The sequence below is a fragment of the Phascolarctos cinereus genome, unplaced genomic scaffold (genome assembly GCF_003287225.1).
Source record: "Phascolarctos cinereus isolate Bilbo 61053 unplaced genomic scaffold, phaCin_HiC Scaffold_1;HRSCAF=81, whole genome shotgun sequence".
Classification (NCBI taxonomy): Eukaryota; Metazoa; Chordata; class Mammalia; order Diprotodontia; family Phascolarctidae; genus Phascolarctos; species Phascolarctos cinereus.
The window spans coordinates 248,087,563-248,107,147 of record NW_027555514.1 but is presented as its reverse complement, the minus strand read 5'-3'; the positions used below and the strand labels follow the sequence as shown (position 1 = coordinate 248,107,147).

Here is a 19,585-nt window from a genome sequence, read left to right as displayed (position 1 = left end):
ACAATCTCCCTGAAGACCAAATTGGACTTTCATCCCTGCTCAAAAACTATCTAGCTCATGGATTTAGAAATGATCTCAGAGACCATTTAGTCAGATGCCCTCATTTTATGCAAGAGGAAACTGAGGCCTAGAGATATTAAGTGATTTGCTTGAAGTCATAAATGACATTTTCCTCTATTTTTCCTATGATAAAGTGCCTCAGTCCAGCATTTAAAACTCTTCAAAATGTGGTTCTAGTCTTAGGAACCATTCCTCTCTTCCTACACTCTGCATTGAAGTTAAAACAGATTTATTTTCTGTTCCTCAAACTCAGCATTTCTGCTTCCTTTCCTTGAAGAGACTCCCTCCTGCTCTTCCACTGCTTATAATTCTTAGCCACCTTCATACTCAGAGGAACAAGTTTCCTTTGATCTCAGTTATTGGTGTATCTCTTTCTTCTGAAATGATCTTATAGTCATCTATCCATATGCAGGTTGGACTCCTCTGTAGAATGAAATCTCCTTGAGAGTAAGAACATTGTTGTCTTTATCCTTAGTGACTTGTATACAACTGGTGCTTAATAAACATTTATTGATTTTAATTCTATAGCAACAGTCTTGGTACATGCCAGTTAATATCACAGTTACTAGTAATAAATTGGAGGAGGGCTCTTAGGAAATAAAATGGCCATAAACCTGGGGAGCAGCTCAAATTCAAGATGTTTGGGTTGTTCTTCTAACTTAAATGCTATTGCTGAATTTTGTCCTGCATTGAAAACCAGCAAATTAAAGTTTCTTCGTCAAAACTTTGTAAACCAATTCATATCCATAAGTGTTAATAGAGGGAGACTTTTTGAAAGAAAGCCCTGTTGGAGGCACAAAGGAATGGTTCTTCTGACAACCTCAAATGCAGTCTCCTCACACTGTACTTGTACAATGTATCCCAGTTGTTAAATGAACCAATAATATCCCTTAGGTCTTTTCTCTGAAAAAATTTATATATTTCACTTTGTGAACGGAAAACTTGAACTAAGCGGATGCTTATTGCACATAGAAGCAAGATACATTCTTTTATCCTTCCTATGTGTGGAAATCTAGGAAGAAATGAGTATTTTCCTTCTTTAAAAGTTTTTCAATAATGGAATCAAATAATCAGGCTATCCCTGAAAAATCACATCTAACTTCTGGGCTTCTGTTTCCTTCTCTGTAAAAATAGAGTATTGGTTTAGATCACGGTTCTTTTTTTCAAATTTATTTTTAATTTATTTTTTCTACTTAATAGTATTTTATTTTTTCCAATTACATGTAAATATAGCTTTCAACATTCACTTTTATAAAATTTTGAGTTCCACATTTTTTCTCCTTCCCTCTCTCCCCTCTCCCTCCCCCTCCCCAAGATGGCAAGCAATCTGATATAGGTTCTACTACATTATGTACAATTGTATTATGTACATATCATGTACAATTGTATTCAGTTAGATCACAGTTCTTAACCTTGCTTGAGTCAAGGACCTCCTTGAAAGTCTGGGGAAGATATGGACCCCTTCTCAGTATAGAGTATGTATCTATTTATTATTAAGATTTGATCTCCCCATCTTGCCCAGCCTGGAAATACAGGTAATGGATAGGACTACTTGGAGTCCTGATTCTACTACTGATTGGTTCAGGAGTTGATTTCACTTGCTCTGTTTCCAATCTAGGCTGGTTCAACCCTTTTTGGGTGATCAGGATGCCCCCCCCACTCACACATATACTAATGCCTATATATAGGCATTATGTATAGTAATGCCAAATTATACTATGCTAATGCCAAAACTAATGTGGTCCCCTGATAGGCATAGCTGACTACAGCTTGAGACTCCTAAACTCAAAATATGCATCAGACTTAGCCTCCCTGGTAGCAGGGATTACAGGTGTGTGACACTATGCCAAATTAGAATGAAGAAAAATACATAAAATTTCAAAGCAAACCAATTATGTTAAATTAGACTTATCAAGAAGACATTTCAATGGCTGAATTGACAAGTTTGGTATCATCATGCCTTTTTTATAATAACACATTTTTAGTAAATCTTTTCATCAGCCTAGCTGTGAGTTGTCTACTTTTTTTCATTTGACCAGAATTTTTCTTATCCATCATTTAGATAAGCTTTCATCACAGATGACTTCTTGCAGAAGTAATGCTTAACGGATGACTATCTCTAGAGGAATGTCATAAGGCTCTCTGTGGTTGGCCCTATTCTGTCCAATCTTTTTGTATTTAATCAATGATTTGAATGGAAGTTCATGGATGTCTATCCAATCTGAAGATTACACAAAGCTAGAATATTGGATGAAAGACCTGCAATCCACAGAAGTCTTAAAAGGCTAAAATGATTGGCTCAATCAAGTAAGGTTAAATTCAATATTGAAATATATACAAAGTACAAAGTCCTGCACTCAGGTTCAAAACATCAAATACATAAATACAATGTGGAAAAATGGGTGGCTAAGACAGTAACTTGTGTGGAAAAAAAACCCTTTTTTCTTGAAATTTGAACTTCATCTAAGTCAATAGAATGACATGGTAGACGGTAGATCTCAGGTTGTGTTAATAACATAACATCCGCAATGAGGAAGTTCATTGTCCTATTGGCCTCTGACCTGGTAGGACCATGTATGGTATATATCATGTTTAGTTCAAGGTGCCACATTTAAGGATTGGTGTCCAGAGAATTATCAGTTCAGTAAAGGGGTTTATAACAACAACATTGGTGTAGGTAACGGGTTATTTAGCCTAGAAAACCCTTAGAGTGGATATCATAGCTGTCTTCATCTATTTGAAGTATTATAATGAGGAACAGGTCTTATGCTTCTGTTGCTTGGCCCATGAGGACAGACATAGGAACAATGGGTGTATGTTTCAGAGAGGTAGTTTTGGTTTTAAAAATACAGTGTATCAACCTAACAGAGGGCTATCTGAAAATAGAAAGGGGATGCCTTGGGGACAATGAGTTCCAACTTGTTATAGGTCTTCAAGGAGAAAAACTGCATTCTACACAGAGTAGAATATCATTCCCCTTCAGGCTGCACTACTTATTCATCATCACATGATGTTGTCTACCATTCCATAGAAACCTCTTCACCCTGGAAGCTCGCTCTACTCTACAATCTTCCAAGGATAGACCATTATCCCTGGACTCACACTGGAAGTATTTTCTGCCTCTATAGCCTCTTCCTCTGATTGGTAGGTCCTTGCCACAACCTCCATTTTATAGAGGGCTAGAAAAACCATGATACCTTTCCAAACCTTACACCTAACTCTCCATAGAACTTTGTTCACCATACCCCCTTAATATACGTCCTTCCTTTTCATGTGTTATCTTCCATCATTAGAATATAAGTTCTATGAATTTTATTTCTATATTTACTTTTTATGTATTATTTATATCTATTTTTATTTTTAATCATTATTTATATATTTATTATATGTATTTATTATTTATATCTATTTCTATTTTTAATCATTATTTATACCTATTTATTATTTATATCTATTTTTATTTCTGCTTACATTTGTGTTCCTGGCACTTAGCACAGGGTCTGACACATTAGTAATAGCTTAATAAATGGGCAGCTAGATGGTGCAGTGCATGGTGTGCCAGGCCTGAAGTCAGGAAGACTCATCTTAAGATCAAATCTGGCCTCTCAGACACTTACTGTGTGGCCCTGGGCAAGTCACTTTATTCTGTTTGCCTCAGTTTCCTCATCTGTAAAACAAGCTGGAAACGGAAAGGGCAAACCATTTTAGTATCTTTGCAAAAAAAAAAAATACAACCCAAATGAGGCCATGAAGAGTCAGACACAACTGAAAATGATTGAAGAACAAATAAATACTTGCTGACATGAGTATATTAGAATATAAGCTCCTTAAAGGCAAAGACTATTTTGTTTATGTTTTTATATCTCTAGTGCCTCATATAGTGTTTTTAGACATAGTAGTCCCTTAACAAATGCTTATTGAATGGCATTGGGTTGGATTGGATGCAACTGGAACAGACTGGATTGGATCGAATTAGAAAGCCACTTGGGATGTTGCAGTAGAGATTCCTGTTGAGGTATTGTTTGGATGAGATGGCCTCTGATGTCCTTTCCAACTTTAAATTTTTACTAGTCTACTTAGTGGTTGCCCTGGCTCATTCTGATGCTTTTACATTGACCATATACTACAACAAGGATTACTTAATGCAGTAGATGTCTCACCACTGTGCATTCCAATCAAACCTTGTTGCAAAAAAAAATCATGCTGCGGCAAAACTATCATTAATGCCATTAGATGTTTTGTTTTTCTAGAGGTGTTCATGTTCTACATTTTTATATTGTATGTTTTCTTCCAGGAGAAAATATTCTTTTGATGATTTGGGAACACCATTACTCCAAGGCAGCAACTGTAAAAGCTTGTTGGGTTTTTTTATAGGTTTTAAAATTTTATTTATTTAATATTTTATTTCCCCCAATTACATGTAAAAACAATTTTTAACATTAATTTTAAAAAATTTTAAGTTCCAAATTCTCTCCCCTCCCCCCCATTGAGAAGGCAAGCAGTTTGATATAGGTTATCCATGTGCAGCCATGCAAAACGTATTTTCATGTTAGTCATGTTGTGAAAGAGAAAACAGACTAAAAAACAAAACAAAACACCTCAAAGCTTGGGATTTTTTCAAACACAGATATATACCATCCTCAGCGTCTGAACCAGTATTCAGTTCTGTCAAAATTATTTCTGCAAGCTGACCTAAAATGACTAGGTAATGATTAGCTTCAGTGTACCTTTACTCTTCCCTAATAAAAGCAAGTATAATATGTATCTTCCCATCAGTACATTTGATATTTACAGGGGCTTTACTTTGATGGGAGTTAGTTCTGGTGGACTCCATTTCTCTGAGTACATTTAAATTCCTAGTCACTAATTAATTTTAGGCAATTCCTACACCCTACTGTTTGCTATAAAAATGCTAAGGCTCTTTATTGTATTATGATCAAAAACAGTGTATCTTAATATTGCAAATGTTGTCCAAGCACACAGATGAAATTATGGAGGGACATGGGGATTCAGTCTTTATTAGGGATTCTATAAACAAGTTTCAGAGTTTCATATCTTCAAATACCACCATATACCACATTTTTAGAGTTCTCTTTATCTCTGTTGTTCTAATGCATATCAGGGAATGGTACTTTTTAAAAATGCATATACAACCTTATGCATTGTGAAATTCTTTTTTTTTCTTTGAAACAAATCTCTATTCTTTTTTTGGCAATATTTTAGGGTAATATTTAATAATCCTTTACCTTCCCCTCCCATTATATGTCCTATGCTCATGAAGCTACTTATTCGTTTCAGTATTACTCCTTTATGTAAGTCTTCCCATTTTTCTTCTCCTTCTCTCTTGAGGCAACTCACTGTAGCGTCATTTTCATTTTTTTCCAATTACACTGAAAGGTTCGTTTCTCCCCCCAGGTCATAGATATAGAATGGCCAAACTGATCCTAATTCTAATTCTTTTGACACTCGAGTTCTCGTCTCATCTACACTGAAGCCTTAGAAAATCACTGGAGCATTCCTGTATCTGCTATGAGGTTTCATCATCCATTAAAGTAGATCACTTCCTTTGCACATTTATGACCCTTGGAGCCCAGGGTCTCTTTGGTATTATTTCAAACACTTTCTCAAAGACCGCGCATCATATTCTTTGTAATTCAAAGCCCTGTCATTCAGTACCTAACATAAGATCAGTGTTTCTTGACTCCTTTCTTTTTGAAAATCTTTCCATCTAACTTTGAATAGAAGCCTCCATTATTATCTACCTCAATTTTCATCAATCTCTCAGTTTGAGATTTCTGGATTCTTACCAAGCATCTGCATGATTCTGTAATGTGCTAAGTATAATCTAACTCTTTGACCTGAAGGTGACTAGGAAAACATTAAGACTTTTAAAAAATCGGTTATACTTCCATGCCATATTTACTACTACTATGATTTTATATAAAGTATAAACCTGCTATCATAGCAGCAAAAGGCAATGATGCAGTGGATACTAAGCTGACCTCAGAATCAGGAAGTTTTTTGTTGTTCAGTCATGGGGTTTTTTTGGGCAGAGATACTGGAGTGGTTTGCCATTTCTTTCTCCAGCTCATTTGACAGATGAGGAAACTGAAACAAACAGGGTTAAGTGACTTGCCCAGGGTCACACAGGTAGTATGTCTAAGGTCACATTTGAACTCAGGTCTGATTTCAGGCCCAGCATTCTATTCACTGAATCACCTAGCTGCACTCAGAATCAGGAAGACCTGGATTGAAGTTTTGCTTCTTGACTCCTATTATGTAACCCTAGGTGAATCACTTCTTAGTACTCTAGGCAACTAAGCTTATAAATTAGAGAGCAAGTACCGACCAGTACTGGTAGAGGGAATTCCATACACCTACACAATAATTATTGTGGTTACATACTTGTTTCAGTCATGTCTTTAGTCATGTCTTCATGACTCCATTACAGTTTTCTTTGCAAAGATACTGGTTTGCCATTTCCTTGTCCAGCTCATTTTACAAATGGGGAAACTGAGGCAAACAGAATTAAGTGACTTGTCCAGGGCCACACAGCTAGTATACATCTGAGGCCAGATTTTAACTCAAGTCTCCCTAACTCTAGGCCAGGCATCCTATCCACTGTACCACTTAGCTGCCCCTATGAAATAATTGATACAGCTTAAAAAAAACCAACATCATTGTTTAGTTGCTATAAATAATGCTAATTATAGTCAAAGCATGAAAAGCCTAAATAAGACTAAAAGAAAGTCTCAGTGTTCTCTTAGTCTATTATCTAGGACAATGGAATAGAGGCACTGACCCATTGGAGGCCTCTGAATATGCATTCGCACATGGACAGTCAATGAGTCAATGACACATCCACCATTAATTCACTGTATGCCCTTAGGAATGCCATTTCATCTCTCTGGGCCTAAGTTTGCCCAACTGTAAAGTAAAAGAAATGAGTCGAGATTTCTTTGTAGATAAGTCGTGGTCTCTTAAGATTCCATGGAAGGACCGGTAATTTTAGAATCTGATGATCCCACAATCACCTTGGAAAAATCAGTTGACCTTTTCTGTCCTCGGTTGTCTTCTCTTTAAATTAAAGAAACTGGACTGGTTGATCTCTAACCTCTCTGCCTGCTATTACATTTAATGGATTATGATCCCAAGTACAATACCAAAAAACACATAGCACTTTGGAGACGCTGGTATTTTTTTTTATCCAAAACTCCTCTCAAATTTATGGGTAACTGTTACCCAATGATCCCATAGAATTGCTTCCCTGTTGCAGAAATTTATTACATAAATTTCTTTCTTCTCAATGCTTTAAAATTCTCTCACCGAGTAAAACTATTATATGTACAATTTGCACTTTGATATAGTGATGTTCTTTCAGTTGTTATAATGAATGACACCAATATCAATGGAAGTCTCAAGGTGAAGCAACAGTGTTCCTTGAGAAATTTAACAATTTAAATTCCATTTTAGTGAGAATAGTGTTGGTAAATGGAATGGGCCTTTTCCATCAGTTGTATTTGTTTTATTAAGATGCTTGCATTATCTCATAAAGGAATTTTCAGTTGCAAAGAAAATCATCACATTTATTTTCAATATAAAGTAAAATGACAATGACCTCTATATAGGAAAGGTTAATATTCTAAAGTTTCTATTAAATATTCTTCTGAAACCTGACTTAACAAATGACCTTCTGGCCTGTCATTTGTAACCATAATAGTATATTTTTGTTTCCTTTATTCAATAGCTCTCTAAATATTTAGTCCTAGTAGGCTTGTAATAAATTCTGAAGACAGTCACACTGTTGAATCTGTGAGATTTACTCAAGGTTAAGGGAAGAAAATAGGCACTTTTATAGCACCTAAGTTGCAGCCATTGAGCTAAGCGCTTTACAAAAATTATCAAATTTGATCTTGTTTGAGGATTCTTTGAAGGATTAGAAAAAGGATGGCGAACTTTGCAATGAGATTCAGTACAGCTCTTTGAACTATTTCACTTGTGTTATTCATTGAACCAGACTTTATTGTATTCTAAGAACTTTGTCGAATGATACGTCTGAGTTTCCATGAAGTGTATGTGACTCAATTGACCATCCGTGGGAAACTATTCAAGGCGAGATAATAAAACCTTTATAAAGACATTATTTTCCCTATAAAGCTATCCTGCTGGTCCTGATTTGCTCAAGGTCACACAAGTAGTAAATGGCATAGCTGAGATTAGAACCCAGGTCCTCTGACTCAAAATGGAGCACTTTTTAAAATATAGGATCCCACTTCTGTGATCCATTGTATCTATTCTATAGCTAAGGTGGCACAATGGATTCTGCTCTAGGCCTGGACTCAGGAAGATCTGAGCTCAAATTAAGACTTGGATACTGTGTGACTGCAAGCAAATCATTTAACCGCTGTCTGCCTCAGTTTCCTGAACTATAAAATGGGGACACCTGTCTCACAGGGTTGTTGTGGGGATAAAATGAGATATCAGTAAAGCACTTAACACAGTGCTTAGCACATAGTAGGTGCTTTAAAATGTTTCTTGCTTCCTCCTCCTATTAATGATTCCTAGAGTTTTGCTTAAAAGCAATAATTGCCTAGCATCATTGGTTCCATAGAATAAAAGATAACAATAAAATTAAAAAAAAAAAACTCTTGTAGTCTACCATTACAAAGTATTGCAAAGCTGTACAAAACTATAGAGTCCCAGATAATAGAAGGAATTTTGGTAAACTTAGTCAAGGAACAATCCATGCAGTAAAAGCTAAGTAAATGAAGAATTCCTAGGAAGCAGATTATATTTGATCTGCATTTAGGTAAGTCACCCATTGAACTGGTCCATCAGTACAGGTGTCTTGGACAGAAGTCACTGAGCACAGCTTAAGCATGCCCAAAAGGAAGAGAAGGGACCATGCTCAATTTGGGAAATTGTTAAGGTTTACCTCATGCTCTCTAAAGCTTCTCCCTGAAAAAAACCCCCAATTTTTTTGCATCAATATTCTTCCAATGATATTGTATGTCTCTCAATCATGGACTACCACAGTCCCCAAAGGAGAAAATGAAGTTACTAGTGACCCAGAGAAGGGTCTCTTAATCTTGGATCCACAGACTGCTAAAGGGTTCCCAAAGATAGATTTCAGGGTGTCTGTGAACTTAGATGGAAAAAATACATCTTTATTGCAAAATGGTTGGTTGCCCCTGTAATCCTATGTATTTTATTTCATGCATTTAAAAACCTTATTTTGGGAAGGGGTCCATATGCTCCACCAGATTGCTAAAGGGATCTATGGCACCAAAAAAAAAAAATTTATAAGACCCTTGGGCCCAGACAGAATCCAAGAAATATAAGGTGAATAGAAATAGGTTGCAACATATTGTTAATGTTGACTTGTATACATGAGATATCAAAGATATCACCCAGGAAATGGATGATGGAAAAAGCAGGTGAGTGAGGCACGCAGGGAGAGCAAAGAACAAGAGCCAATAGCTTAAGTGCAGCAATGGAAACTACAGAATAGGGACATGCTAGTGTTTCCAGAGGCAGCTAGTTAGAACAGTGGATAGAGTGGTAGGCTTGAAGTTGGGAAGACTCATCTTCCTGAGTTCAAATCTAGCCTCAGACACTTACCAGCTGTGTGACTCTGGGCAAATCACTTCACCCCATTTGCCTTAGGTTCCTCATCTGTAAAATAAGCTGAAGAAGGAAATGGCAAACCACTCCATCTTTGCCCAGTAAACCTCAAATGGGGTCATGAAGAGTTGGACACAACTCAAAAATGACTGAACAACAAAGTCTTTCCATCCCTTTAGGGACCCCATCTATGGATATGTCTAAGAGATAACCAGATAGAAAGTTATAGATGAGTTGTGATGTGTACAATTGGAGTTACTACCAACACTGATGAGCTCATGAATTTATTGAATTATATACAGAGATGTAGATTAAGATGGAGAAATGTGGCATTTAGGTCAGGTGAGGGATAAGAATGATGGACTATGAGTCAGGAAAGATTTTTTATTCAAATTCTACTTCAGACACTTATTAACTATGTGGCCCTGGGCAAGTCACTTAACCTACTACCCTTACCCTTAGTTTCCTAATGTGTAAAATCAGGATAATAATAGCATCTATGTTGTAGGGCTGTTATGAAGCTTAAATGAGATAACACGTATACAGCTCTTTGCATACCTCCAAGTGATCTACAAGGGAAGGGAATAAACATTTCTGTGGCATCTATTATGTGCTATGCACTGTGGTAAGCACTTTTGAGGAATATCTAATTTGATCTGCATAGTAACCCTGCAAGGTAGGTGCCATAATTATCACCCTTTTACAGTTGAGGAAACTGAGGCAAAGAGTGGTTAAATGACTGGCCCAGGGTCACACAGTTAGTAAATTTTGTAGGCCAGATTTGAATATAGGTCTTCTGACACCATGCTCAGCACTCTTATCGACCACCAGCTGCCTCCGTGTAAATGTTAGCTCTTATTATATTTGCATTTGATGTTTCCCCTTTCTTACTTCAGAAGTTTGAGAAGACTCACAAATTAAAAGGAAAAAAAAATAAGGTAAAAACTGAACAGAGATTATCTGAAGGGAAGAGTTGAGATGTATACCTTTAGGCACATGAATTAAGAAGATTTGAACACTTGAGTGATAAATTGGGCTTTAAGTTTCCTGGCAGCTAAATCCAAAAGAGACCATGCTTTCTTACAGAGTTTTTATTTTCTGACAAAAGAAAGCTTACAAATTCATCTGCTGAGCCAAAATTCAGCAGAACCAGGCATGAGCAGGAATTCATCATAAGGGTTTGTTTATAAAGAATAGTGAATAACATAACAGACAATATCTTTTTGAGTTTTGCAAAAACCACAGAAAAACTACCTAGGTAGTGAGTTGTCATCCTCTAAAAAGCAGAAGGCATAACATTAAATCACAACTAAGTGAAAGTTTTGGGTTTTGTTTGTTTTTTTATTGTGAGGGATATGATAACATAGCCCATGTACTTTGCTTTCCAATGATTTAACATGGAAAGAGAAGTGGAAAAATCAAGGACCATGGATAGTTCCTATATTACAAGACTCTCAATTTCAATGTCAGATATCTCCAATGAACTTTGGACAGGTGACATTCAGGTCGCAAACAAAATTCTCTAACAAAATTATCAAAGTAGTTAGGATGCAGATCTGTGGTAGGTTATTATTACTATTTATTATTATTATTATTATTATTGTTATTGTTATTATTAAAGTGAGAGACACAGGCCTCAGGTACCTGCCCAATAGAAAAAGGTCAATATTTTGTAACAAAAGTATTAGAAATAGACTTGTTTCCTTGCACTCAAAAGGCTGCTGCTGCGGCCATCAGTGGTTAAGTTCTTTTCCCACATTATCGAAAGAACATAAACTCTCTAGTCAAAGGATTGAGGTTCAAATACCCCCCTAAAGGTCACCACCTGTGTGACCTCTGGCAAGTCACCTAACTTCATTGGGCCTCAGTTTACTGATTTGTAAAATTAGGTTAGTATAAATGGCCTCTGAGGTCCCTTTCAGCTCTAGATCTATGGTCTGGAGACCCTGTGATACTTAGAACCATTCTATGGTATACAATAGAGGCATTTGGTGGGGGTGGTAGATCTGTGATTTCTTTGGTATAGGAAAGTCTTATATGAAAGGTAGATGGTATCGGTAGACAGAGAGCAAACCACTGAGACAGGAAGACCTGGAATCAAATGCTGCCTCTTGATAACAATAACAATAATAATAATTAACTGCCAACCACTGTGCTAAACTCTTTAAAATTATTATCTCATTTGAGCTTGAAACAATCAGCCAATATTAATAATAACTAAACCATATAGTGTTTTCTGCATGCTAAGCACTTTATAATTATCTCATTTCATCTTGAAAGTTAGTAATAACAATAATAAAAATAAGTAGCATTTACATAACTTTTTCTATGTGCCAAGCCCCATGCTGGGTGCTTGGCCATTATTATTCTATTTGATCTTGAAATAATCCACCAATCAAGCAATAAACATTGATCGCCTATCATGCACTATGCAAAGTGCTGGCTTGCTAACAATCACTTAACAACAACAACAACTATTACTACTGCTACTTCATCTTCTTTTCTCTCTCTCTCTCTCTCTCCCTCCTTTCCTGCCTTTGAAAATTTTTCTAGTTTTCAAATAAAAGCCTCCATTATATTTACCACAACTTCTTTCAACCCCCACCTCTGGGGCTTCCTGGTTCTTTTTCTCCTTGCCCAGTTGTGTGGCCCTGTGCGTTGCCCTATGAATCACATAAATCTTGGAGCAGAAGGTGACTAGGGCATCCTTACAGCTTCCTAAAGATGGCCTATAGTTCTGTGCTGTATTTGCTGGTACAGTAATTTTGTCTGAAGTATTAACATAACAGCAAATGTCAACATGGGATAGTGCAGAAATATCACAAAAGTCCCGAGTCTAGCCAGAACCAGATTAAAATCCAATTGGGAGATATTTAATAAAATAAATAAAAATCCAAACCACACAGATAATATCAGTAGATGGTTTTCCAAGTCAATATTCTGCCCACAGGCATCCTTTGGTATGGTTTAGTGGCCCTTATTTCTATTTTAGTTTGACATCCACTAATTTAGTAGCTAAAGAGCCAGCCTCAAACTCTAGAAAACCTGGCTTCAACTTCTACTTATAACTCTTAATGACTGTATGATTAGGAGTCACCTAGGTGAGTCACCTTCACTCAATGTCCCCAGGCAACTCTCTAAGACCATAAGTTGAAGCATGTGTCAATCAGCATTGGTTGAAGGAATTTCCTCAATGGGAATTCCATATACCAGTGAAATCTTAAGGGGGAGCGCTCCCCCTTATCTCATAAACTCTAAGAAAGAAGTAGGGTCTATATGTATTCATGTCAAAATGAGCTTATAGGAGACTTAACTTTGGCGGGCTTAAGATCTGCAAAGAGTAGAAAGATGGCCTTCTATGCTAGATTTGGGCCCTATAGACTTCAGGTTGGTCTTGTGAAGCTGGCCCTAATGCTCTGGCCATATTTCAGCACTTAATGATGCTATATCACTGACATCCCAGACCAATTTTTTGGTGACCTACCCTCGGAATATTCTGACATTTTCATTACATGAGCAGAACATATCTCTAACATAAGGAAAGAGGTCAGCCCAGTTAGAGAACTCTAGCTTATATTATAATTTGGACAGGTGAACTCATCAATCCCAACCTGAAAATAGATCTTAACTATGTGCCTGAGTGGCATCTCCTGGCACAAAATCTTTGCACCATTTTCTTGACACTGCCAGAAAGGGAATCATATGAATAAAAGAGCCTCTTACCAGGATTTAAAAGAAAAAGTGCTAGATACCAGTGAGGACAGAGCAAGGAAGGGGTATCTAAGGACCCGACAAAGACATTTATGATGCCACCACATTGCCAGAACACCCTGACCTTCAGGGTGCATTTTTACAGAAAGTGGTTTATTTTGGCTAAGCACTGGGACACTGTTGACAGAAGACCTAAACCCAGAAATCATATGACTGCCTACCACCTAAAAGACATTCATGCAAAGAAACATCACAATGATAGAGTTAATGCAACCGAAAACCTGGAGAAATGGTGACTTTATATGGAAGACATGACATTCAATGACGGACCTGGCTAATTATGAAAAATATTAGTGTTTTAGAGAAATGCTCATATTATCTGAGTGTCATGGGTCTGTATCTTCTTCCCATTTTTTCTATTCTAGGTCATTCTTGTAGCAGGAATCTAAAATTCTCTTGGTAAATATTTTTCTCAAATCATGAGCTTAGAAAAATTTATGTAAGGTATAAGGGTAAAGTCATCATTTGCAATTAAGTATTTGTGTCAGCTAAATTCCATATCATATACAGAAATAAAACATGGAAAACAACAGTCTCAAGAATTGAAAATGAGTACCACACAGAGCAAAATGGAAAGGAACATGGTTGATGTTATCAGGATGCAACACATAACAAATAAGAAACTTGGAAGAACAATAGTCATTATCTCATCAGAGAAATGTATAAATAAAAAGGAAAATGGGCATCTGATCATTTGGCAAGGATGAAGTCCAAAAGGCTTGAGTACCCCTACTGGCATCCTTGTGATGTTAAAAGAAAGCTAGGAAGACCTCTGGCATGATGAGTGGACCCTAAGTAGCAGATGTATGAGAGGATATAAACAAGAGTCTCATAGAAGGAATAGGCATGGATGGGTTGTAACCTACATCATTGGTGGGAACTCCCAAATTGATGAGATCACAGAATCATCATGTATTTCAGTACATTACCCAACTTTTCATTTTATCCCTGGTTGTTAGACATCTGTTTCTTCTCCTTCACTTGCTTTTGTTTGGAATGTTATTCCCCTCCTCTCCTAGAGTCTTACAAGGACTATCCTTAAGGCACTCATTGGTTAGTACACCAACTTAAAGTCAAATGGATTCATAAAGTGGATTAAATTACAAATCATGAAAAACATGAATTTGTAACAATAATTTGAACAATCCACTTACTCTCAAAAGTGATATACTTCTGTGTAAAGAAGAATGGAATAGTTTGTCTTGGGAAAGCATGAATTTCGTAAACTTTTTAAAGAGTTAGCAACTAACACTTTATATCACCATGTGATTAAATACACTCCTAACACATGTATAATTCAGTTGTAGTGGATTATACATGACACAGTAAAGGGGAAAGTCCTAAATTTCAGTAAAGTGAAATTTCAGAAGTGAAACCCATCTTCTCCATTGCTACTGCTCCTCCTCCTGAAACAGGAGGGATTTGAACCAAAAGCCTCAACTCTCACTTTTCCTGTTACTTTCTCTTTGTGGAAATCAAATATCTTATTAATGATGAAAATGAATTCCTTTCTAATGTTCTTACAAACCCTTTTTTTTTTTCAATGAACCCCTCAGGTGTATCAATATATGCATGAAACTATAACGGTGAACGGCTGCCCGGAGTTCCGTGCCAGGGCCACTGCAAAGGTAAGCCTTGTGCAGCTTTAAAAATATACTCTACCCCAGTGATCCAGTAATTGATTGTGCGCGTGTGTGTTTCAGGTATTCTCGTGTGTACACTGTAAGAAAATTTAGACATCAGTGGCAGCCCAGAGTCTAGACCAGTACCGCTTCCCAGGTAAAACTCCTAATGGAAAATTCAACGTTTCTGCTGCTTCTGTAGCTTAACAAAGGAGAATGATTTCATTGAATTCACTGAGTGTCAAGCAAATCTACTGGCCCATTGTATGAGATACTCCGTGGTTTTCTGATATTGTTCTAGGACAATAGGGCCTGTTCAGTGTATGGGGGATTTCTTTGCATAAGGCTGAAAAATGAATCTATTAGCTATGTAAATGTATCACACTCCATGCATTGATCTCAGACTCCTCCTGGGTACCCAGCCAGGCTCTGTGTATCACGGTCATTGAATGGGGCCGGCACCCAGAGGGGGAGCCCTGACCATCTTGAGACCTAAGAGAACTGGCTTGCTTCTCCTACCATATTCCAGGGACCTTTTTTCCTTTGAAACTCAGAACCAGAGATATCAGAGGCTCTCTTACCAGAAACCTTACAAGAAAATTTAAAAATGAACATTCAGTATTCCGAAAAATAAACCATTAGTAAACCATGACCTTCAAAATAATTTGCAATGAACCAAGCCTTTTAAAAATTCAGCATATTTTAGAAAAGGTATGTATTTTTTCCCCCCAGGAAAGCTAGCTGTCTGACAAGGCAAAAATAGCAAGGATTTTCTCCCCATTAATTCTTTTCTGCATTTCATCATCTCTTATCTGAGAGCTAAACTTCATCTGCTTTCTCTCATCTCCTTTTTGTGGGGCCTTCATATTCACATTCAAAAATTTAAATAAATGCTGTAGATCCATAAGGTATAGTCAAGCAAATATGGAATATCGTTCTCGTTAGATTGTGATTTGTTTATGTTGAGATGGAACACAAAAACACGTTTTCTACGTGGTGTAATTAAGGTTGCCAAGAATTATGTACTGCTTTACCACTCTCATTTCTTATTCATGTAGAACAGCAGGAGAGCAGCACCATGTTGCCAATAGTACAGTATTTCCTGGTTGTCTCTGGGCTGTCTGCACTGCATCCGTCAGCCACTTAACCCATGCATGATGGCAAGGTCTGCATGAGCCAAAGCATGAAGCTGAAAGCAAGCCACTACTGTCATATCATTCACTCCCTGTCACTAAATGAAGACATTAGCATAATGCTAAATTGATGTTAATGAGATCAGGTGGGGGAAAGAATGTTAAAGAGCAGGGATCGATATTTTACAAATGTTTAATAAATCATTCCATAGTGGACAGGTAATCAAAAGGAAGTTATGAAGGGCAAATAAAAGTGAAAATCTCTTTTCTTGAAAGAAACTTTCCATACTTTGAGGTAATAGGGTTTTAGATTCCTGGGTGGAAGACACCTCTAAGGCCATCTCATCCAAACTTCTCAGTTTTACAAATCAGGAAACTGAGGTCCAGTAACGTAGAAATGACTGGCTTAGGGTCACAAAAAGTTAGTGGCAGAGTGGATGATGGATAAGCACTGGATTTAAAGCCAGGCAGAACTGGGTTTGAATCCTGTGTCTTATACTTCATATACTAAGTATATACCTAGTATATACTTAGTATATGAAGTATACTATACTATAATACTATAATATATAATATATATAGTATATAGTATATATATATGTATACACTAAAATACATGTATACATAAAGTATACATATATATATATGTATACACTAAAATACATGTATACATAAAGTATACATATGCTTTACTACCAAGTATATATAGGTACATTTAGTGTCTGAGCCTTCAGTTTCCTCATTTGTAAAATAAAGGAATTTGGACTTGGAAGCCTCTTAGGTTTCTTCCAGATCTAAACTGACGACCTTATGAATTGGATTTCTATCAAAAGTTGTAAAGTTAGGGGCAGCTAGGTGGCACAGTGGATAGAGCACCAGCCCTGAAGTCAGGAGGACCTGAGTTCAAATCCGGCCTCAGACCAAACACTTGACACTTACTAGCTGTGTGACCCTGGGCAAGTCACTTAACCCCAATTGCCTAATAAACAAACAAACAAACAAATAAATTTTTAAAAAATAGTAAAGTTATCTGATTATTTGAAGTTATAAAAAATGATAAACATACTGGAAAATGTAAAAGATAAATAATAAATATGCATTCAATTATTACAATAATTGTTGCTCAGAAAGAAAGATCAAGGTGTTAACTTTTTTTCCTATTTTAGGTAATATTTGAAAGCTGCTCCTTTTGCTAAATTCATTATAACAAGATGGGTGAAAATATTTACAAATGTGGGGGAGGGGGGAAACTCAGAACAGATTTCTATCATATAATATTATGTAATAATATAAAGATGCCAGATTTATCTTATCAGAGTCTAAATTGATTTCAAATAAACCTGAGGTGTTTGAATCTAGAGTTGCTTTAAGTGGTAACATTATAGACACCATTGGTATTTACCAAAAAGGTTGAGGGGGAAGAATGAAATTTACTAAATTAATAACCTGGGAATGTCAGTAAAAGATACAAGTTATACATATTTAGTTCCTTCATGCAGGACTTCTAGTGAGTCCAAATTAATTCCAAATAAAACCGAAGTATTTGAACCTACTAGTTCCAATAGACTTCATCAGTGTTTGCCAAAAAGGTAGGGGGATGAAATTTACTAAATTAATAATCAGAGGGCAGCTAGGTGGTGCAGTGGATAGAGCTCCAGCCTGGGAGTCAGATGGACCTGAGTTCAAATCCGGCCTCAGACACTTGATATTTATTAGCTGTGTGACCCTGGGAAAGTCACTTAACTCTGACTGCCTCACCAAAATGCAATCAATAAATAAACAGTCTGGGAATGTCAGTAAATGGTATAACATATAAATATATATGTAGATATATACATACATATACACATATATGCATACATATACACATATACATACAGACAAATACATACCTATATATGCAAATACATATACATATCATATATATACAAACACATACGTGTGCACACACATACACACATAGTTCATTCACCCAGTGCTTCTGGTGGGATGCCTAGCTGGATTCAAAGAGCTGATTGTTTACTAGGAGAGATAAGACAGCTATCTCAATACCAGGGAATATGTGATGTATCATGTGAGGAGAAATCAATTCCAGCTATGGCCATTAAGGAGGGTGTCATGGTGCCTTTTGACATGGACCTGGAGTGATAAATCACAGATTTAGAGATGTCAGAGATCATTGAATTCAACCTCTTCATTTTACAGAGAAGAAAACTGAGGCCCATAGAAATTAATTGATTTGCCCCAAAACACCTAAAGAGCGCACATAGTAGACCAGGATTCAGACCTCAGCCCTTTGTCTTCCAGTCTAATCATTCTCCCACCATACCATTCTTCTTCAAAGGGTAGATTTTTTGTAGGCAAAAAAAAAAAAGAAGGTAAGGGAACTGAGGGCATTGGAGGAGAAATCCCAATGCATAATTGGTATCTAAATAGTGAAAAGTCACATTCCTTCCCTTTCTTTCCCAGGATAATGCTATCCTAGCTTGAATAGCTGCTGTTTACCTGCTGTAAAACTGGTACCCTGGTTTGCATTTAATCTCATTGCCAAATGACCATCTTGTCTTTCAGGCAACAGTCGCAGCTTTTGCAGCTAGTGAAGGTCATTCTCATCCTCGAGTAGTGGAACTACCCAAGACTGATGAGGGCCTTGGCTTTAATGTGATGGGAGGAAAGGAACAAAACTCCCCCATTTATATCTCTCGCATCATTCCCGGAGGGGTGGCTGAAAGACATGGAGGCCTCAAAAGAGGAGACCAGCTGCTGTCAGTGAATGGAGTGGTATGTTCTTATGATTACCCTGGATTTTCTCTGAGAATTTCCCTCCCTTCCTTCCCCAAATCTAACCATGGAATTATTACAGACACCTCTGAAATCCTAGTATATCCTGTTGACTGGAGCTAGAATTCCTGGCATAGACAACAATTTTGTGTGAAATAAGTAAGGATAGTAAACGCTTAACAATAATTTTATGGTTCGCTTCTCATTCAACTGCATAAGAACTTGAGTGAAAGAGTGTCTCTGTATATGGAATTTCTTTCTTTACAATCCTCTAACTAAGCCTGAGTTTGATAAATGGCATTTTTTTTAAACAAAAATACATCCAAATACAGTAGACCAATGGTACTTAGACATAAATCTTTGGCAGTTTGGTGAAACATATATACTACTCAGAATGACGTGGTTTTTTAATATTGAAGGAAATTCTAAATTACAGTTAGAAATCAGTGAAAATAAAGACTTTTTTTTTCCACATCCAAGTTCACAGATCACCTGAAATCTATCTACTTGGGGGAGGCAATCCGAGAACCCCTGATTAAGAACTCCTGCTCTAGACAAATATACATTTTTTGAAAGGGATCATTTAAGATGATG

General features: G+C 36.8%; 1 protein-coding gene across 1 annotated transcript in view; it reads left to right on the top strand.

The window, feature by feature from the left end:
- The window catches only part of LIN7A (lin-7 cell polarity scaffold A), a 189,995-nt gene that overhangs the window by 88,535 nt on the left and 81,875 nt on the right, over window positions 1–19,585 (top strand). Inside the window, exons 3-4 of the mRNA XM_020993472.2 lie at window positions 15,012–15,083; window positions 18,782–18,991. Of these exons, the coding sequence (XP_020849131.1) occupies window positions 15,012–15,083; window positions 18,782–18,991 (282 nt within the window). The remainder of the gene's footprint in view (window positions 1–15,011; window positions 15,084–18,781; window positions 18,992–19,585) is intronic.